This window comes from Phyllostomus hastatus, unplaced genomic scaffold, assembly GCF_019186645.2.
Source record: "Phyllostomus hastatus isolate PE091 unplaced genomic scaffold, TTU_PhHast_1.1 phas_scaffold_21, whole genome shotgun sequence".
NCBI lineage: Eukaryota > Metazoa > Chordata > Mammalia > Chiroptera > Phyllostomidae > Phyllostomus > Phyllostomus hastatus.
The window spans coordinates 22,660,011-22,682,130 of NW_025334017.1; the positions used below are offsets into that span (position 1 = coordinate 22,660,011).

Consider the following 22,120-nt stretch of genomic DNA (forward strand, 5'->3'; position numbering starts at 1 on the left):
TGGGGGGTGCGGGGGTCGGGAACAGCGGAGAGAGAGTGGCAGCAAGTACGCATGAGGAGACGCTGACTGGGATTTTTAACTACAAAGTCTGAATTACATTGTCGTGCGGATGAGAGAACTTCCAGCCCCTGGAAGAGAATACACACATCTGCCGGCCAAGGGCTCACTGTACCTGTTGTGGAAACGCCATGGCTTTAAGGGCAGAACCTCCAGTCAAACCTACCTGATGCTAATGACGTCAGAGTCATGGGTGAGTCTCTACAGGCCAATGTGATTGGAAGAGAGGAAGTGCATCTTTCTGAGATCACAAATGTGTCTAATTAAACTTATGTTCTTAGTCACAGGGGGACTGGGCAAAAACAGATGGCACGGTGGGGCCCTACCCTCACTGCCCAACGCAGTGCTTACTCAGCACTACCTCTAACAGTGATAATTCCAATGATAATAAATACCCAGAACCACCGCTATTGATGGAACATGAGCTGTTTCTATACTTACTCAGACATTGTCTTGAAACATTAAGTAACTTACCCAAACTCACACAGCTATGATGTGACAGCACTGTCATTTGAATCCAGGACTTGTCCTAACCTGAGCACACAGGAGACCCGAACCTGCCACCAGCAGCCAGCAGCAGGTGCGCCTGGGCCAGCGAGCCCAGGGTGCACCAACGCGTCCACGATGATGTCGCCGGGCAGGGCAGGTGCTCCAGGGCTCCACGGGCCGACCGTTCTTGAATCATCTCACATCTGCCCGCAGCACCTGAGCTACCCGCCTGGCCCCAGAGGCATCTAGTTTATGGTCCCTACCCCGCCACCGTCCTTCTCCTTCATCTATGTGTCCGTCGCCCATTCTGTGGGTCCCAGGAGGGCAACTGAAGGAACTGTGTGTGGTTGGTGGGGGTGGGCCTGGAGGGGCAGGGAGTTGGTATAAATCCCCTCAAGCATTAAGCATATAGGCCTTTGATCCTTTTTAGAAAGATCATTCTGGAAGTCTGTGCAGAAGATTAGCAAGACTGGAAGCAGGAAGACTATTTCCCGGGCTGCTGTAGAAATCTGGCTACAAATGATGAGGGCTCGAACTAGGGGCATGGAGGTTGAGAGGAGAAGACAAGAGAACAGGGGTGACTAGGGGAGAGATGTGGGGTGCCGTGGCAGGAGGAGCCAGGGGTGAAGGCGGAGGCGTCTGGGAAAACTTCTCAATGGATGCACTCAGCAGCTAGGTAGCTGCTGACGCCAGGCGCCAGGGCCACAGAGCCACGGTGCAGGGGCCATGAAGAGGTTGGGGTGGGGAGTGCTCGATGACTTCAGCAGGAAGAAACGTACAGAATGGTCACGCTCAGGCAGAGCCTGCATCTAGGGGAAGGGTGTTTCCCATCTGGGAACACAGCCGGCTCTCCCGAGGCCAGAAGGATCCGCGTGGGCTGAAATCTCCAGGCCAGAGAGAGTCGCCATGCAAAGAACCCTCCAATGCACACACGGCCTCAGGTAAAGGCCACCTGACCTGAGGAGAGCTGGGAGCCCCACGGGGAGCACTTCTGCTCGTTTCAGTCTCAGAAGGCGGCAGACGCCATGACCCCAGCACAAGAACGATCTGTCTTTGGCAAGGTCCTAGAAACTTTCCCACTTCCTCCTGTTTATAACTTTTTGTTCTCCTGTGTGTTTCTCTGGAGGATTAGAACTGAAACCCTCCGAAGGAAAGGGGCCTGGGAACAGCGTGTGGATGTGAGAAGAGGGTGTCCCCTCCACAGCTCAGAGGCAGGACAGGCCCAGGGGCAGGGCTGGCCACGGCCACGTCTGAGGGAGGGGCACGTCTCTGGGTTTCGCTCTCAGAGTCCTCAGGGAACCAGCTAAAACTCAGGTCTGCCACAGAATTGGACCTGCCGGGGTGTTGGTTTCAGGGCTGGCCCTGTGAGGGAGGAGGGACAACTCTTTGAGCCTTTGAGGAAGCCGCATCACTCTCTCCCAGAACCTGTCGCCAGCCCACCTGGGTGCAGCCTGTTTCGGGCTCATCTGGGCACCAGCCTCCTTCCTGCTCCCAACCATGGGGCACCCCGTAGCCCCATAACAGAGCACTTGGCTTATTTCCAGAGCACATCCCTGGATGAGTTGGGGGGAACTGAAGGTAGCTTTAGAAAGGTCCTAAGAGATCTCCAGAAAGTTGATGCCCACAGGGAAAGTAAAAACAAAGAGGCCTTGTGAGCCCTGGCCAGGTAGCTCAGCTGATTAGAACATTGTCCAAATATATCAAGGTTGCAGGTTCAATCCCTGGCCAGGGCACATGCAAGAATCAACCAATACATGCAGAAATAAGTAGAACAACAAATCTCTCTCTGTGTCTCTCTGTCCCTTCCTCTCTCTCTCTAAACGATTAATCCAAAAACAATTTTAAAAAGTTGTTGGGAGCCCTGGCTGGCGTAGCTTAGTGGATTGAGCGTGGGCTGCGAACCAAAGTGTCGCAGGTTCGATTCCCAGCCAGGGTACATGCCTGGGTTGCAGGCCACAAGCCCCAGCAACCGCACATTGATGTTTCTCTCTCTCTCTCTCTCTCTCTCTATCTATCTATCTCCCTCCCCTTCCCTCTCTAAAAAAATAAATAAATAAAATCTTTAAAAAAAAGTCGTTGGGGACTGGCTGTAGGTGAGACTCAGCCAGTCTACCAGAAAACCCCAGCATCTCTGCAATAAGTCATCCAGAAGGACGTGGTTGGCAGGAAGCTTCCAGAAGGCAACTGTGCCCTAGTCCCTGCCTTCAAACACTGCTTCCTGCATTCAGTTCTGGGGCTGGAGTTTAGGTGACGTTTACCTCTAGGACTCTTTCAGCGGTGTCTGACGTCAGGATTTCAACGCGAACGCTCCTTCCATCGGGCAGAAATATGTCCAGAGAGGCTTTCTTGGTAGGGATGCTGAACGCGTCCTGTGAGCAAAGGAAAAGCACGATGAGCCCCACAGAGACCTCAGTGGGGTACCTTCTGTGGGTGACAGTCAGCAGTGTCCTCTCCCCGGGCCCTGAAGGTCTACAGTACCCAGAAGCACATGAGAGACCAGGGTAGAGGTTGGGGGGTGGAGTTTGGGGAGACAGGGTGGGGATTGGGAGGGGTGTGGAGAGGGTCCAAGGCAATGGAATGACACGTAGCTTGAATGATTACCAAATAAACAACACTTTAGAAAAAAAATCATCTATGTGACCCTTGCTGGTTTCAGATTTTTAACTCTCATGTTTAATACTTCCAAGCATCCCTAAAAGCCCATAAAATGCTTTAATTTATGATTCTGCTACAACAAAAATCAGAAGTGTGCAAGCTCTGAAGCCCGTATGTGGAAGCAAGCTGGTACCTGCATACGGGCACCCGGCCGAGGACACACACCACCCACTCAGCACAGCTCTGCTGTGCCCCTGCGCCCGTGAGGGCATGCGTGTAGGCTAGGGGTGCGCGCAGGTCCCAGGACCTGAGAGGTTCTTGGACAGAATGCTCTAAAATGTCAAGGGCACAACAGAAACACTGGGAGGCCATCAGAGTTTAGGAAAGTTTGAAGCTGAAACGTGTTGGTGCTCAGTTTCCATAAAGAGAAGGACCTCAGGAGGAGGCATGGCCAGTGCCCGCCCAGGCGGGCCTCACAGTGGGTGCTGCATCTGGAGGCGTGCTCTTTCTAGCACCTCACAAATGGGGTCCCGTCAGTTCACAGAGCTGCCTCGTGACTCAGGTCACAGACTTTCTCGCCCGGGGCTCTGTGACAGGATTAACCCCTAATGCCCTGATATCCACTGGATGCAGTGAGCCCACTCTCTCCTAGGCATTTAGAATCGCACCAGTTGTGGGTCATCCTTGGGAGAACTGAGAAATGAAAGGGGAAAAATAAAACCATCATGAAAATCTTATCAGAAGAGGCAAGAAGAGACATGACCAAACACAGTTGGAGCATAAGGCTTTTGCATAAAGATATAAAGGTAAAATACCAAGAAAACTAAATTATTAGCAAAAAAGACACTCAAAACAAAGCTCCAAGTCATTGGCGCCCATGAGTGGTTTTTAAAAAGCACAAAAGCAAAGCCACAACGTGCACACAAAGAGGGGAGAGAACCCAGGCCAATCACCCCTCTGTACTGACATGCAATGATTCACAAGTGTGAGCTTTAAAACACAAGACTCAGACAGCAGGAAGGAGTATGTGCCTATGTGTAAAGCAGAAAGGAGGCGCACACACAGGAATGCTGGTGTGCGTACAGAAACGTGAGGAACACCCACTCAGCTGTAAGCCGCAGTGCCTCTGAGGCCTCTGGTGTCACTACTATCGTAGACCCTTGTGTGCTGGTTGAGTGTTGCTGCCATCAGGACAGACTTTCCAAACAAAAGGAAAGTGTGTGTGTGTGTGTGTGTGTGTGTGTGTGTGTGTGTGTTTTGTAAACCATCAAATATGGTATAGGGGAAAATACAAATGGCTACACCAGAGAAGCCTCTAGGGTCACTTCTCAGGTTGAGCGGACCAGTGTGTTTAGCAACACAGTTGAAGGACTAAATAAACGAAATTTGCTTCCACTTCTTACAAATCTTATCAAGTTATTATTTTTCCCCAACCTAGGGAACCTGGATTCCCTAATAATAATATCATATTGAATAATATCATATTATTGTACAACGAGGCCTTTCGAAGTTCTTCCATTCAGCCACATACATACCTTCAGGCATGAAAATGTGCGCATATTTACAACTAGAACGAGTGGTGCGCTAAACAAGGGTCTTGGCAAAGTTCCAGCCTCCAGCGGACACGCTGGAAGTGGTTCAGACCGGCAAATGGGAGCGAGATGCTGTGTTTCCATCTGCTCCCATTGGATTTTCTCTGTGACCCACTTACAGTACAGGGTTGGCAAAAGTAGGTTTACAGCTGTGAATACTCTTGTATTATTATTTATTAATTATTGTATTACTTTCCACGCGAACAACTGTAAACCTACTTTTGCCCTGCTCTGTACAGCAGGGAGCAGAGAATCTACAGGTAAAGGGGCCATGACCATCGGTGCTACCCTGCTGGCTTCCCCACGGCACGAGTGGAACTATCCTCTGCAGAAACTGCATCCCTGCTTTGCTGCAGGGCCCTTAGTGATAAAAGGTTCTCTTTTCCACGGTCAGTTTCGAAGTGTACGATGCTTAGACAAAAAAAAAAAAAAAGTTACCCGCTTTATTAAAATGAGCTTTAGCTCATTAAGTGTGCCATTAAGTGACACACTTAATTTTCCATCCAGAATCTAAACCTCCGAAAGAATGAAATAGGACCCACCCTCCCATGGGCTCCAAATGAGTGTGTTTTACCTGAGTCCAGGCTCTGCTGGGCTGATGCTGGAAACACGCGTGTGGTTAACGAAGAGACCTATGCTGCTGTGAAATAATGACCTTAGTAAAGAAGAGCAAGCTTACCAGCTGTACCAGTTTTAAAAAGTCAGTGAAGACGTTGCTTCTCAACACGTTCGGGTCCATGGTAACTGGAAAACATGGAGAGCAGGCCAGGTTAGCATGGAGCTGGGTTGACTTCCGGTTACACCACTCTGACCTCCAGGGGGCCCCCAAGCCCGGCTGCCCCCTCGAAAGCAGTAGAGCGGGTGACCTCTCAAACACATGAAACGCTGCAAAGCTCGCTTCCTCCGGGCAGCCTTGATGATGACGTTGACCCATCATACCAACCCCAGGCCTCGCTTTATCCATGCACGCCCGAGTCGCTGGCCACAGAGGATGCACAACTCATGCTGACGATATGGATAAAGGCCTGGCCTGGGAAGCTGCCCCCTCAGGCACTGTGATCACTTGGGAAAAGGCCAGTGTTTAAAGGAGCATTTCTCTAAGATGGGAGAAAAGAAACCAAGAGAGAATGAAAATTCAAAAAGTATTACATTATGAGCTTAAAAGAGTTTATTGAAAAGGGCTGAAAGAGGTGTACTCTCCACTATAAAAGGCGAGTGGGAAAGAGATGACTTCTGGAATTTTCATTTACTGTGCTTAAGAAAAATGTGCAGCTATGAGAAGTGACAAAGTAAATTGGTAATTGCTGACCTAGGATGATCTATAAGATATATATTTTAAGAGAAAAAACAGCATAAAGAAGAAAAATCTTTTTTTTCTTTTGCTCTGAAGGACACCAGTGGGATAGTTGGTGAAGTTGGAATAAGGTCTCTAGGTAACTTTATTGTATCACTATGAATTGCCTAATTTTGATAACTATACTGTGGTTATAGAAAGGAATAGCCTTGATCTTAGGAAATATGCACAGAAGTATTTAAGGGTGAAGGGCCTTGTGTGTGAAACAATGTATCTCACAAAATCACATGTAATATATATGAATATGTACACACACATGCGGGAGAGTGAGAGAATGATAAAGCAAATGTAAAATGTTAATATTTGGGAAGTCTGGGTGAAGAGTATACAGAATTTTGCATTAATTTTTTGCAACTTTTTTTAAGTCAGAGAGTGTTTCAGGATAAAAAGTTTTTAAAGATCAGACACAGAAAAATATGCAGAGTAAGTTCCAGTTAGTGTTGGATAATCAGGCATGTACACCAGTAGATGCACAGACGGTTTCGGAGGGACTCCCAAGCCACCTGCCTGCAAGAGTGTGCACTTCCAGAAGCCTGGGGGTCCAGGGTGGAAGGGAATGTACCTTTCATTGTATCAGGTTGACCCTCGAACAATGCGGGGGTTAGGCATGCTGACCCCCATGCTGTCGAATACCACTGTATGACTTCTGACTCCCCCCAAACTTAACTACTAATCACCTCCTGTTGACCGGAAGCCTTACTGATAAGACAGTCAATTAGCATGAGTTTTGTATGTTATATGTATTATATTCCTTATTCTTACAATAAAGTGAACTAGAGAAAAGTATTTTAAAAACCAAATAGAAAGGCCACACATTACACGCTTCCATTTATCTGAAACGTCCAGAACAAGAAGAGCTGTAAAGACAGAAACTAATGGCGTGGGCGAGGGGGGCTGGTAGCAGAGAGAACTAGGGGGTGACTTGGGATAGGTGTGAGGTTTCTTTTCAGAGTGATGAAAATGCTCTCAAGTTAGATCACGGTGCCGCTTGTGCAATCCTGCAAATACACTAATAATCACTGAATTGTACACTTTAGGTAAATGGATTTTATGGTCTGCAACCTACATCGCAATAAATTTGTTTCAAAAAATACCTACCATTTTGCAAATACTGCTCCAACTGGTCCCTTCTCTCATTGGCCATAGACGGGGTCATCGCGAGATAGAACTTTGGTGGAAAGGGAGGCAAGCCATTTCCAAAGACCCGTCTCAGCTGAAAGATCCAGAAAACATACACTGAAGGCAAAGAACCTCCAATTCAAGGTTGGTGAGGCACCCAAGACTCCTCTTAGGGCACGTCTCACTCCGGCGCTTTATTTAAAATTAACCCTTCCCAGTGGCCAAAGGGAAGAAAGAGGGATACTTTGACTGGCTTATGGAGGAATTTATCACAGTACAGGTTTCCAGAGACACCATCACACACATCACAGAATGACAACTCCAGGATGAGTTTGGTAGATTTGGGGTGCATTTTAATTTTTCATTTGTTTTTACAAAACTGCCTACCACTCACATCATACAATATGTCTTTAATTCATACCCCAATGGTATCCGTGATATTAATGACAGTGGTTAGGAATTTAATTCCCCACCCCACCCCTACCTCCACCTCCATCAAATAACAGCAAACATAACAGCAAATGTTTACAGTGGTGCTAATATGGGAGTCGGCAGCCACTAGTCACCTGTGGTGAACAAGCACTGCAGATGTGGCTAGTCCACGTTGAGATGTGCTGCGAGTGTAAAAACGCAATGCACATTGCAAAGGCTTAGTCTCTCAGAAAGGGGAATGTAAGTCCCAGGGAGGTAGCTCAGTTGGTTGGAGCGTCATTCCAAACACCAAGTGTTGCAGGTTGGATCCCCAGTCAGGGCCCACACCTAGGTTGCAGGTTTGATCCCCAGTACGGGAGGCAACCAATCAATGTTTCTCTCACACTGATGTTTCTCCCTCTCTCTAAAATCAGTAAATAGATCCTCAGGTGAGGATTTAAAAAGTTAAAAAAGAGTAAAATGTCACTCTAATAATTTTTATAGATTACATGTTGAAATGATAATATTTTGAATATACTGGATTAAATATAATACGTTATTAAAATTAATTCCACCTGTTTCTTTCTATGGTTTTTAAGCAGGCTACCATAAAACTTTAAATTCCCTATGTGGCTCACATTATATTTCCATCGGAAAGTGCTGGTTTATAGATTCCTAGAAGGCTGACATATGATCTCACTAGAAATCTAGTCAGGCCCCTCCCTCCCACCCACCCACATGTGACTGAAGACAATGGCAATTATATGTATGCAAGCTACATGGAGGATGCATTAAAAATAATCTTTAAATAACCAAAAGGGCATGTGCCTTCATTCCAGCCCTACACTTAGAGTGGCAGTTTGCAGATAAGGCATGGCGTCGCTCCCTTTAAAGCAGGAGAGAGGAAACCAGTCCGAGACCCAGTCAGGTTTGATCAAGTTCCCTCCAAAGCAGAGGGCTGCAACTCCTACTATTACCACAGTCAATGGCTTAAAGACATGAAAGCAGATCTAAGAGAAATGAGACTGCAACCAGGTAAGGGTTTTAATTCCATGGCTTTTGTTACAAATGCAGGGTGTATTTGGCCAATATTTACCTCGCATAGGCCTTACCTTCATAAATGCGTGGAGAATCTGACCACTTTTCCCTGCCCCACTGCTGTTGCCCTGGTCCATGCCCCGTCATCTTTTTTCAGATTACTGTAGCCTTCCAAGAGGTCTCTGTTTACACCATTAACTCCCTCAGTCTGTTCCCACTGCAGAACCTAAGCTGGTATTCCACAGTGTCAGTCAGATCACTGCTCTGCCCTGCCCTGCTCAACACCCTTCCTGGTCCCCCACCGCACTCGAGTGAAAGCAAAAAATCCTTAAAATGACCTAGAACTGTGCTATCTAACATGATGTCCATTAGCCACCTATGGCTACTTAAATTTAAACTTAAATTAAAATGAAATAAAACTTAAAATTCAGTTTATCAGTCACACTAGCCACATTTCAAATTCTCAGTAACTACCTGAAATGTGGCAAGTTCTTACTGAATTGGACGAAGCCGATGTAGAGCATTTCCATCGGCACAGAAAATTCTGTCGGACAGTGTGGGTCTAAAAGCTACAAAGTTTTCCACTTTCTGACATGTTTTATTTGGGCTGCTAGATTTTGGTTTGCTTGATTTTTAGAGAATTTGAATTTGATTCCAATATTAACTCTGTGGTTCAAAATGCTTATCACTCGTGTCCTGCAGGAAATACAGAATGGTACGGCCACTTCGGAACAGTCTGGCAATTTCTTACAAGCTAATGTTTACTATGCAATATCTAGTAATCACAGTCCTGTGTATATAGCCAACAGATTTGAAAACTATGTCCACAAAGCATGCATGTGAGTGTTTATAGCTCCTTTATTCATATCTACCCAAAATACGAAGCAATCAAGTTGTCCTGCAATATGTGAATGGATAAACAAACTGCGGTGTATCTAGACGATGGAGTATCATCCAGCAATAAAAGGAAATGAGCTACCAAGCATTGAAAAGACATGGTGAAAACTTAAAAGAAGATTGATAAGTGAAAACAATCTGGAACAGCTGTAATCTGTTTCATTTCAAATATATGACATTTAAAAAAAAAAACAAACTTACAGCGATAGTGAAAAAGAAAATCATGGTAACCAGGAGCTTGGGGTAGGAGGGTGTTGAGTGGGCGAAGCACGTGGGAGTGTTCAGGGCAGTGAAACTATTTCGTATGATACTGTCATTGTGTGTACATTCATCATATTACACATTTGTCAAACTTATTACACTTCACAGCATGACTTAATGTGCAAAAATATCTGGAAAATAGTTAGGAGGTGGGGAAAACCCCAGGATGGAATGTGGATGTGACAGAAGAATTTAACTGCATCACAAATGTATGGAACGTAGCAGTGAAGGGGGAAAGGAGCCGACCTCAGCTGCTTCGGGAGTGAGTGGAGTCTGCGCAAGCTGAGGCCAAAGAAACTGCCCAGAGGCACCGTGCTGCCGTAGACAACGTCGTCTCCCATGGGCGCACAGGTTGACAGTTCTAACCCTGCTCTGTGTGTGGGCAGAATCGAACAATTCAACAAAAAGACGGCAGGTGGTGGGAACCAGGTTTCTCCAGTTGGATGGGAGCTTTCAGAAAAGTGAGGTGAGGAGGCACCGGTGACCCATGTGCTAATGGACTATAGTTGGAGATGTTGGTATGGACTCATGTGTAGTTTAACAGAGACCCAGACAGTTAAATATTAAACTATCTATAGATATGCTCTGCACACATACGGGCCTTACTTTGTCAGCTGAGAGGGCCTGGCAACGGCAACACTGCCACGGCAAGGACGCACCCAGCACCCACATCTCGGCTTCTAATCCTGTTTGTTCTCCAGTATAAGCTACCGGGGCTCCGTGGGGAAATGGCTGAGGTAGGAAATGTGAAAGATGAATCTGAAGCATCTTGCAGCACCAGAAAATAAGAAAATACTAAAAAAAATCAACAATAGGGGTATATCAAAGAGACACAGGAGCAAAGTGAAAGAGTTCCCACAGGCCAAAGCTGGGACAATTTGAGCAGCAAAATAAAGTCATATTGAAGTATAACCCAAAGTATAAAGTAGACGTCCAGGAGCCCATATGAATGCAAATAAATATTGAATAAATAAAAATATAGGAGAGAACAGACAAATCTCCTGTGCAGAAGAACCCAAATAATTCATAGGGACACGCATTCACAAGGAGCCTGAGCATAACTCCCAACTCCTTAAGCGTGGGCTACACGCAGTGCCTTCCAAAGAATACCCTGTGGAAAGAGAGATGAAAGACTAACTTCGCAGTGGCAAAACCTGATGATGACTACCACAGCCAGGCGATCAAAGTCAACATCAACAGTGATAAGTCATGTGGAGAGTAGGTAGGTACTCTTGATATGATGTGATTAGAATGGCACTTGACCTCTGGGGCCACCCTACCCCTTGTAGTCACATGAAACATCAGATTCCAATAGAGGGACCTTCCACAAAACGCCGAACCAACACTCCTCGAAACAGTCAAAGTCATTACAAACAATGAAAGTCTGAGAAACTGCCACAGTTAAAGAGGAGCCCAAGGAGACGTCACAACTAAATGTAACGTGGTGCCCTGGGTGGGATCTGGGAACAGAGGCAGGATGTTACATAAACACCGACGTCGGAATAAATTGTGGACTGGAGTCAATGATGTTGTACCGACACTGGTGCACCAACTGGAGCAAGCGCACCTTACCAGTGGAGTACAGCAGGGAAAACTGGGTGCAGGGTACATAGGAACTCTGTGCTCTCTTTGCAATTTTTCTGTAAATCTAAAGCTGGTCTACAAAATTAAAGTCTGTTTTTTAAAAACTGAATTCTGGCTTCTCTTGAAAAACCCAAAGGTCTGGAGTCACTGGGTTCTCACTGTCTCAGGTAACCACCCCCCTTAGAGACCTAAGCAGTCCCCACCCCTCCCCACCGCCTCTTGCCTGAGCCATGCTCTCACTTCAATCACCTGCCTGACTCCTGTAGCCGTTTAAGTTTGCAAACATTCTTCTAGATCTAGTAGTATAAAATATAGCAACAATTCTGCTTCTTTTAAATTCAAGAAAATCTTCCCACCACACCAGAGATCGTCCAAAGGCACCTGTGCCCAGCGGGCAGCTCCAGCGCCCTGGGATTTATACATCCTGGGATTTATGCAGCCCCATCTCTGCTAATTCCTTTAAATAGAAGCAGAATCTTGTCTTCTTTGCATGCAATTATTTTTTGATTAACTGATTAAGCGATCTTTAAAAGGCAATTGTCTTCCTTGGCATGTGTTCATAAATGTCACAGCTGCTCCCAAATTGGTTGAAATCACAGCAGCGTTGAGGCAGCAGGGCCGCCGGGTTGAGCATCTGCAGGAAAGCATCTTGCAGAAGCCTCTACCCTAAGGCCAAGATCTGGAGAGAAAGTCAACAAGAATCCAGGTGCCAATACCTGACAGAGCCAAAACTCTCCCAGCAGGTTTTACAGCCTGAGCTGACTGTTCAAAGAACCTTTCCCCTCCCTTTCTAATGCTGCTGGAAGGGGGAAGATAAATATATGATGAGCTGCAGGTAAGTCCGCCAAAAGTCACTCATCCCCTCCACAAGTCCTTCAAGTGCATCAAAATACAGCCTTTTCTATCGGTCTCAGACAGCACATAGTTCAGGTGTGAAAGCCAGTAACACACTGAGAATTATCTGGTATTATAGCTTAGTCCACACTTTCAAAATATTGTTTCAAGAGATCAAAGGGAAAACATATTTCTTCTGTTCTTTTATCATGAAGTGTTTTTGTGAGTTTGGTCCTTTTTGTTTAAGACAATGTTCAGACAATGTACATAAACAAGACAATGTTTTTCTCACTCTCTCTCTCTCTATATATATATACATATATATAATAAAAATACATATTTTAATCCCAGCACAATCTCCTGCACCACTTTCTCCAATGTGCAGATCCACCTTCTAACAGAAAGAAGACTTAACTGTCCGGTTGTGGAATGTCACCTTCTTCCTCACGCTGTGCACTCACAGCCCACAAATCCATCCCAGAGTGGTGACCTGGGACAAGTGAAATGACAGACACAAACAGTGGCCTTTCTACAGTCCCTGTTTCTAATGTCAACTCATTCGTCCCACTTTTCCAAGGCCCCTTGTAATCAAAATTCCAGATTCTTAGGCTAAAGAGCCAAAGCTCCAAAAGCAGCCTGGGCTGGGGCATCTGATACCAAAGAACACCAGCCTAAAGCTTGTGCATCATCTCATTTATTCTTCAGAACTGCCTGTGAGGTAGATGGTCATGGTCACCACCAACACTGCCATTCTTCCACCGTGACAGGGCACCTGACAACATTCTTCCACCCTGACGAGACTACTTGACAAGAGGAGTAACCTGAAACGCAGGGAGATGAAGTGACTCAAACCAAGGCCCTGCGAGCTAGCGAGAGGCAGAACCTGAACACTGTCTTTTCACTGCTTTTTCGCTCTCTGCCCCCTCCTTTTCCTTCTCCCACACCAAATCTCTATCAAGTAACTACTGCAGTAGGATTCTGGGCTGGGTGTGCATGCCAGCAGCCTTCATCTGTTGCTTTATTTAAATATTTGGGGTTTGCAACTAAATAATCAGGGAAGACAAAATACACTCACAAAAAGGGGAACACAAGCCCTGGCAGCTGAGACTCAGTCATTTGGAGCATTGTCCACTAAACTGAAAAGCTTGGGGTTCAACTCCCAGTCAGGGCACATGACTAGGTTGCGAGTTTGGTCCCTGATTGGGGTGTGGACGAGAGGCAACCAATCGAAGTTTCTCTCTCACATTGATGTTTCCCTCCCTCTCTCTTTCCCTCTCCCTTCTTCTTTTCTCTAAAATCAATAAGCAAGTCCTCTGGTGAGGATTAAAAAAGAGAAGAGGAACATGATAAGGATTAAACATGAAGTGGCACAGAAATCGGAGGAAGGCATATCATGCCATCAAGGGGGACTTCCCAGAGGAGGTGAGGCCTGAGGTGGGCCTTGAGAAAGGGCTGGTCCCTGACCAGTGGGCCAGAAGCACGGGTCTTCTCAGGAGGGGGAAGTGAGCCAGGCAGAGACAACAAGTGGGCCAGCCTGGTGTGAATAGAGGGTTTGAATGGGGAAGAGGGGAGATTGGGTAAAAGAGGGGAAGGAGCCAGGCTGGGTCAGCACCAGGCAGGGAGGAAGAGTGAACCAGTGCATGAGGTCTCACAGCCCCCCTCTCCCACAGCAGGATTCTTTGCCAGCATCCATAGCTTGTCCCCATGACCATGTCTGATGCCAGAATGTTTGCAGAGGCAAGCATCCTTCCATAGAGTTCAGCAGCACTTATGCAGACAGCCTCACACTTGGCCAAAGGGAGCCAGTTCCTTCACTGATCTCATTTGCAGGGGGTGCTGCAGGCAAGGGCGGGGCCATACGTCACACTGGCTTTAATCATCTGCAGACACAGATGAAGAGGTCAGGTCAGGCAGTTCACCGGGCAGCGAGACAGGCAGCATTCCTCAGCAGAGGGGCAAACTACCAGACCTTGAGGGAGCCTCACTTGGGGACAGGGCTGCGGTGTCTTAGAAGGGCTCAGGTCACAGCTGACCTGTCGGAAACACAACCATCTCTCCTCAGTTTCGATCCTATGGCATTAGCCTCCGCATAGCTTGGCTGAGGAGGCGCAGGGGCCACCTTGCCTGAGCCAGGTACTTATCCTCATCTCAGAGTTATCCAGCTTGCAAAATAGAAACCCAGTTCTTACAGTCAAAAATCTCCTCTGCTCAAGTCAGAGTCTTCACTTAATTCAACGCAGTGCATGGCATCTAACAGGAAGTCAGTAAGCATTTCTTAAGTACAGGAATAAGTCAGCTAATTCTGTAAGATAAAGTTTCTATTCTACAGACATGCCGAACTTCCCAGGAAACCAACTAGAAATATACTTACACTCACCAAATACACACACACACACACAAACACGAATGGGACCTTTATATTGTTTCCCTCTTTATAGTGCCTTGTATTAAATCAGATTAAGAATTCTGAGCCGGTCCTAGCTGGTGTGGCTCAGTGGATTGAGTGCAGACTGTGAACCAAAGGGTCGCCGGCTAGATTCCCAGTCAGGGCACATGCCTGGGCTGCGGGCCAGGTCCCCAGTGGGGGCGTGTGAGAGGCAACCACACATTGATGTTTCTCTCCCTCTCTTCTCCCTCCCTTCCCCTCTCTCTAAAAATAAATAAATAAAATCTTTGGGGGGAAAAAAAACAAATTCTGAGCTGGTTCATGTCTTCTGTGGAATAGGAAGAATAAAATCTAGATTAGAAGAGGTCGCCCAAACTTTTGGTCTGAGAGTTACGGTTGCCAGACAAAATGCCGGATGTCCAATGATGTCCCAGATATTGCTCGGGACACACTTGTACTAAAAAGGTATATGCTGTTTATCTGAAATTCACTGGGGATCCTGTATTTTCATTTGCTAAATCTGCCCACTGTCCTCAGACTATCTTTGAAACTGTAGTAATAAGCTGGAATGAAATCCTGAGCCTGGAACTCTAATGACAGAAAGCAGATGTCGGTTGCCTGGGGCCAGCGGTGGAAGGAGGGGGTCAAGGGCGAAGGAGACAAAAGAACTTTTAGAATATAGGAACTGTTCTCTGGCCTGATTACGGTGGTGGTAATTGTACACATTTACCAAGATTCATCACACTAAACATTCCAAATTGGGGGATGTCATTAAGTTATTCCAAAATAAAGAAAAGCACTGTAGTTTAGAGCTCGAGGATTTGACTCAATTGGTTTATTGATACAATTTATTTTGTCAACTTTGGTGGAAAAAAACACAAAATGGAATGGGTCTGAGCAGTTTCTGGAAACCAAATCCTGCTTCCAACACTTACCAGCAGTATGACTTGGGGCAAGTTGTGCCTCAGTTTTCTCATCTGGTAAATGGGACTAACTATAATCCCAGCTCATGGGACTGCTGTAAAAATTAAACACTCTAGTACATGTTCTTGGCACCAAACTTAGCACAGAGTACTGCCTAATTGTTATTGTTATAACTTAATAATAAATACCAATGGCCACCTAAGATCTAAATAATTTATTTAAAATGGAGTTGTTCCTACAGAAAGAGGAAACACTAGGGCAATGTGTGAGGTAGTTTGAAATTGAATAATCTCCACTTGAGGACTTTCAGAAATCGGGGACAGTCATGAAGTATTCATTAAAAGCCTATGCCAGCCCCACAGAGGGCACTGGGGCGTGGGGCTCAACGTTTGAGACTCCACTGCAGCGAATTACAAATGGCTTCTTGTTCATGGCTTGCAAAACAAAAGACCAAGAACACAAGTTAGCTCACTTTATGTCTCCACTTCTGGACCTGCTAGGATCTGATCAGTCTGAGTGTTTCTGAAAACAAGCACTTTCCTGAGCCTACGGTTAAGGAGGACCAGGAATTCTTCAACCCTGAGTTTGTACATGTTTACCTAGAATGTACTGCGTGCCAGGCTGTACGAGATACCGGTCCCTGAACTTCACAAGTACCCAGTGACACTGACACCCATAACCACCTATTTGCTTATTCTTTCATTCTTTCTTTCATTCTTTCTTTTAAAAATCCTCATCCAAGGATATGTTTACTGATTTTAGAAAAGTGGGGGGTGGGTATTGGGAGTGAGAGAGAAAGAGCAATTGATTGGTTGCCTTCCATATGCACCCCGACCAGGGATCGAACCCACAACCTAGGCATGTGTTCTGACTGGGAATTGAACCCACAACATTTGGTGAACGGGATGACACTCCAATCAACACGGCCAACAGTAAGTAACCAGCCAGGGCTACTTATTATTTCTAATGAGAAAACTGAAGGTCAGAAAAGAGGTGAGCCAGGGAGTGGTCACCCAATTCGACAATCTCCCTGTTCTCCCCACTGTCTCCTACTTACCACCCACCTTGTAAGGGCTTTCTCCCCAGTCCCACCTCACTTGCAGGAAGACAGACAAGGGGAGGGCAGGAGATGATACCTCAACCTCCTCCTTCAAACACTTAAAACGCCTACCTATCCTTTCTTTTCCTTCGAGATCTCCGTCTGCAGTCTTCCCAGCCCTCCAAACAAGTGTTGGTCACAAGTAGCTTCCCGCCTTTCCCAAGTCTGAGCCTCACCCTTCCTCACCCAGTGACCCGACAATCATTGCTGAGGCCCCACTCAGCCCACCCGGCAGGCTGCTAACAACCCGAAGATGACCCCACAAATGGAGGTTATGACTGGTTTTTGTTGATTTCAAAGATACTTAATCATACCTTGAAAGTGGGCTTCCCTAACACATACGATGTATGAGCAAGAAGACTGGCTGCCGTGAGGTTTCCCACAGAAAAACAGAACTGAGCTGTCCACCGAAAGAAGACGGTTTGGGGAAACGCATGGATCTACTCACTGGAGACCTAGAGTGTCTGAAAGGACTCCCGCCCAAAATGGTGATAGCTGTTGCTTGGGCAAGAGTCTCTCTTTTTTTCTTTCCTTGTCTTTCCTCTTTATAATCAGAATATAAAATCTAAAAAAATAAATAAACAAAAAGAAAAAAAAACTGTGCATGGGGTGGGGTTGAGGACCTGGTGAAGTTTATTTCTCAACTTCACTCCTCTAACCTATTTTGAAGACTTTCAACATTTCCTTATTAGGACAAAACACGTTAAAACAGGCTAATAATTCAGTCTGGGTCCCAGAGAAAATGCCATCAAGACCTCAGGGTGAGAAACTGTAGTGGGAAACGCCATCCTGTCTTGCTATAGTCATCTGTCTCCAGGGTACCCAAGCCCGCCACTACTTAAAGCCTATGAACTCAGTCGTTTGAAAACAAAAATACAGACACACCTTTTTAGAGCGGGGTAAACGTAAGAGGAAGGGGTAACTGGGAGGAAGAGTATTAAGTGCCCATGTACGCGATTCCTGGCTACGCCTTGGTCTAGACTTGGTTTGCTCGTTGTGACTGGGGACGTCGTCCTGGGGAAAAGCTGGCCGTGAAACTGAAAGGGGTCGGTCATTGGGCTGGAAAAGGTTTGGAAGCATCACCTGCGCCCTGGTCCCTAGCTGCATCACTTGCGCCCTGGTCTCCGAGCTGCAGACGATTGGGAGCGGCAACGTGTATTCACCGAGTTGTGTGCCAAATAATTCACAGCCGATCCTCACCACGACGCCTCTCGAAGAGCTGGTAGGCACCAGCTCTTAAAGCCCTTAAAGGGCCCCGGATTTTGCCAGAGCCACGAGCCCAGAGCCCACTGCATGCAGTTTTCCTCACGTGCGTCAGGTGAACGAGATGGTACCCGCCGCGGACCCGCTCACCTGTTCGTTCCAGCGGTGCAGCTGGCTGTAGCGCACCTTGCAGAAGAGGAAACCGTCCAGGTACACGGAGTAGAGCTGCAAACACAAAGAGGTCCGGTCTCGGATTAGCCCAGCGAGCAGGTGAGGCCCCGCCGTGGTGCCGCCTCCTCCCTGCCCGGTGGATGCCCCGGCCCTGGCGCACCGTGTAGCGGCCCCCCAGCGCGTCTGGCCGCTGCTGGGACACCGGGATACAGAAGTGCGTTTTCATGGCTCGCGTGGCGGCGGCGGAGGCGCGGTCCGCGCGTCCGCGCAACTCCAGTTGGGGTTGTGGCCCAGGAGCACGACCTGCGGCGTGCCGCGTCCTAACTCTGAGCCCTGGAGCGGTGGACGCCCCGGGTTGGCCACGCCGTAACGGGCGGGGCCCTGCTCCCTCTTCCCCCTCGCCCCCGACGGCCGCAGGTGGGGCCCGGGGCTGGGCTGTGCCTCCCCCGGGTCCACGCCCCCGCCCCGCCCCGAGCCGGGCCGCTGGGGTCCCTGGACCAGCGGAGGGTGGAGCTTTATCTGTGGCCAGGAGCTGAGCACCGTACCCCTCACTGCCTCACCTCGCAGGCAGCCTGCACTGGGGCAGGGCTCCCACGTGCCAGGCAGGGAGTGCCGAAGAGTTCCTCCCGCCAGGGGGCTTCACCCCTGGAGTCTGGCGACTCCGAGGGCGTGGGGGGGGGGCGGGGGGGCACTGTGCGTGGGCAAGTGGGGAGGGAGATAGAATTCTTCTGGAAAGAAGGCCCAGGGTTTTTTTTTATCAGATTTTCAGAGGGCTCCTTGAACCCACACGAGTTAAAAATCATTACTCCAGCTGCATAGATACCCTAAATATATGCTAAAAGAGTAATAATTTACTACTTTCCATTCTGCCCCAAAATCTCAGAGTCGGACTCTTTGCAGGAGTGAAGCGGTCTGAGGTGCACAGCGGAGGAGAAAGCGGCCTTCTCCAAGGGTGCGTGCCAGGGCCCGGCTCTGCCCTCTGGGGCTTGTAGAATGTCCCCTCTCCCTTGGGTGGATCTACTGTCAGAGACGGAGACAGCGCTCACATTGAGACCCACCCTCAAACGACAAGTGTTGACTTGGTCTTTAAGTACCTTGAGGGGGTTGAAAAAAGTTTGTCTTCTGTTACCTGCCAACACTGCCTGCAGTGCAATATGAATTAAGATTTTGTTTAAAAAATACACATATCTAGTAAGTATTCTGTGATTACCATAGTATTCTGTGTTAACATTTGTTAAATGCAATACTTAAGGACTTTTAAAATCCTCATAGAAGTGGACCAATGCAATTCAAACCCTCCTTGTTCAAGGGTCAGCTGTGCTTTGGATGTGAGGTTGGGAACCCCAGTACTCAGAGCGCTGACTTACATTATACCTGGATTTTCAGTTGTGAGGTGGGGTGAGTTGGCACCCCAAACCCCACGCTTGCTGTTCAAGAGTCAACTGTATTTGTAACCCTGCTCTAGTATTTCTTTACAGATTTATGTATTTATTTTTAGAGAGAGGGGAAAGAAGAGAGAAGGAGAGGGGGACAGACAGTGTGCGAGAGACACATCAATCAGTTGCCTCTTACACACTCCCAAGTGGGGACCTGACTGGCAACTAGGCGTGCGCCCTGACCAGGAATCGAACCGGCAACCTTTTGATTCCCAGGTTAGCCACTCAATCTACTGAGTCACACCAGCCAGGGCAGTATTTTTTAAATAGTAAATATTTTTCCTTATAAAAAACACTTTTATTTTCATTCATACACCAGAAACCTCATTCAATGGAAGTGGCTTGGGTCTCTCTTGATCCCCGAGACCCCTTGATTTGAAATAGGTGCCAGCACCCAGTTAGCTGGGTTCGCATGAACCCTTTGTTCTCTGGGCTAAGCATCCCAAGTTCTTTCAACAGTCTCTCATTTTTGGTTGCTGTGGAAGGTAATCTTCCTAAGTCTCTTATTTTAGTTAAATCAGGACAGAATCGCCCCCACCTTGCCACGGCCACTGGGGCAGAGGGGAGGCGGGGAAACAGCGGTCACCAGGTGTGTCCGTCACAAGGCAGGCGCTGGGCTGTCTCCCTGCTTCCTCCCGTCCTTTCATCCTCCGAGGACCCTTCCAGGCCACCATTAAGAGCAACATCCAGCCCTGGCCCATGTGGCTCAGTTGGTTGAAGGGGTGTCCCATAAACCAAAAGGTCACAAGTTTGATTCCCAGTCAGGGCACATGCCTAGGTTGTGGGTTCCGCCCTGGTCTGGGTGCATCTCTTGCAAGAGGCAACCGATTGATGTTTCTTTCACATCGATATTTCTCTCCCTCCTTTCCCCTCTCTCTAAAATCAATGAGCATGTTTTTGGGTGGGGGTTGGGGGAAGAGCAACTCCAACAGCAACAAAACAGGACCAGAGAGTGGATCTAATCGAATCACTGAAAGTCCTTTAAAATGCAAGTCATCGCTGGGTGCGAGCTGACTGCCCGAAATGGGACTCTGAGAGTGGGGTAGAAGAACCAGCGCTTGCTGAACACCCATTCTTTCCCGCAGGCTCCCTGTGTGCCAGGCTGTGGTGCACATTATGCCATGGAATCTCCCCCGTAACTGAGCAGGGAACCATGGACAGTTCTGGTCTTACAGAAAACAGACTGAGACTCACAGCCTTGAGTTAAGGAGGTGGTATAACGTAGTGACTAAGAAAATGGCAACGGGAATTTGTATCCCAGCTCAGGGGCATCTCATCAAGGAGCCTTGTGCAAGTTAGTGGATTCTTACACTGACCTCTTTTCCTATATGAAATTGTGTTAATAGCTATATTCATTTCCAAGGGATTTTCCATTTAGGGACGATGGGCCTGAGGGTTTCCCCTGCCCGTGGGCCGTCCCTGACCAGGAGGGCCACTCTGTACCAAGGCCTGGAGCACCCGAGTGCCCCATGGAGCAGAGGCTAATCAGGTCGGCTCTGGGATCTGAGTCTTCGGGGCAGCAAAGCAGAGCATCCTTATCAGACCTTTGTTCAAGGGTCAACTGTATTTTGGATGTGAGGTTGGGAACCCAGCACTCACAGGGCTGACTTAAATTATGTCCGGATTTTTGACTGTGAGGTGGGGCACGTTGGCACCCTTAGCCCCACACTTGCAGTTCAAGAGTCAGCTGTATTTGTGACCCTGCTCTACTATTTTTTAACTACTAAATATTTTTCCTTTAAAAAAATATATTTGTTTCAGCCCTGGCTGGTGTAGCTCAGTGGATTGAGCCCGGGCTGCGAACCAAAGTGTCGCAGGTCAATTCCCTTCAGGGCACATGCCTGGGTTGCAGGCCATGGCCCCCAGCAACTGCACATTGATGTTTCTCTCTCTCTCTCTCTTTCTCCCTCCCTTCCCTCTCTAAAAAATAAATGAATAAAATCTTAATATATATATATATATATATATATATATGTATCAATAGACCAAAAACCTGCTTAACAATTATACTGATGATAATAACACTAAGCACCGCTCACTCTGTAAGGGTTTTCTCCGTGCCAAGCACTCTCTGCTTTAAAGCACTACACTAACGCATTTAATCTTCACAGTGACCCTAAAGGTTAAGCACATTTGAAGAAACAGAAGAACAGTGGGGTTAATGGCCTTTCCAAAGGATACACACACCTCCATTCCTCCCTAATGGCCTCTTCAGAGGGTGCCCCTCCTCTTCAGAGACTCTCGGTAGCCTCCTGCGCTGTGCTCCACAGCACACCTCCCACCTGCCGTCCAAGCGTGCTGGAGGTGGGGCTGCTCAGTCTCCTCAGTGAGACACTGAGTGACTCCGTGACTCCGGGCCGGGCCACAGGTCTGAAGCTCTGACAGGCCTTTGTCCGTCTCTGTATTGGAGTCCCCGTGGAGTTCTCATTGAGGGTGGGACAGGATTTTTTCAAGCAGGAAGGAACTGGAAATTACAAAAACACAAGCAGTACTATGCGGGGATCCCCCAAACCAAGCGTCTTTCCGAAAAATGAAAGGTTACCATGGAGCTTTGACATCTTAAGGCCCCCCTTCCTGAGTCGTGTTTGTCCCCAATGTTACCAGCTTATTAACATTTGCTTTCGTCCTTACACAGGACCACATATTGGCTGCCCCCTGTGATCTGTTACA

The 22,120-nt window shown here is 47.6% G+C and overlaps 1 protein-coding gene across 4 annotated transcripts in view; it reads right to left on the reverse strand.

The window, feature by feature from the left end:
* Positions 1–18,399, reverse strand: part of SNX31 (sorting nexin 31) — a 51,185-nt gene extending 32,786 nt beyond the window's left edge. For all 4 annotated transcript variants that reach the window (XM_045861268.1, XM_045861267.1, XM_045861266.1 and 1 more), the window contains exons 1-5: positions 18,175–18,399; positions 17,994–18,068; positions 7,186–7,300; positions 5,413–5,477; positions 2,805–2,915 (exon numbers count right to left, since the gene is read on the reverse strand). In XM_045861268.1, the coding sequence (XP_045717224.1) occupies positions 2,805–2,915; positions 5,413–5,477; positions 7,186–7,300; positions 17,994–18,068; positions 18,175–18,240 (432 nt within the window). In that variant the 5' untranslated portion in view covers positions 18,241–18,399. The remainder of the gene's footprint in view (positions 1–2,804; positions 2,916–5,412; positions 5,478–7,185; positions 7,301–17,993; positions 18,069–18,174) is intronic.
* Positions 18,400–22,120: the final 3,721 nt, after the last annotated feature.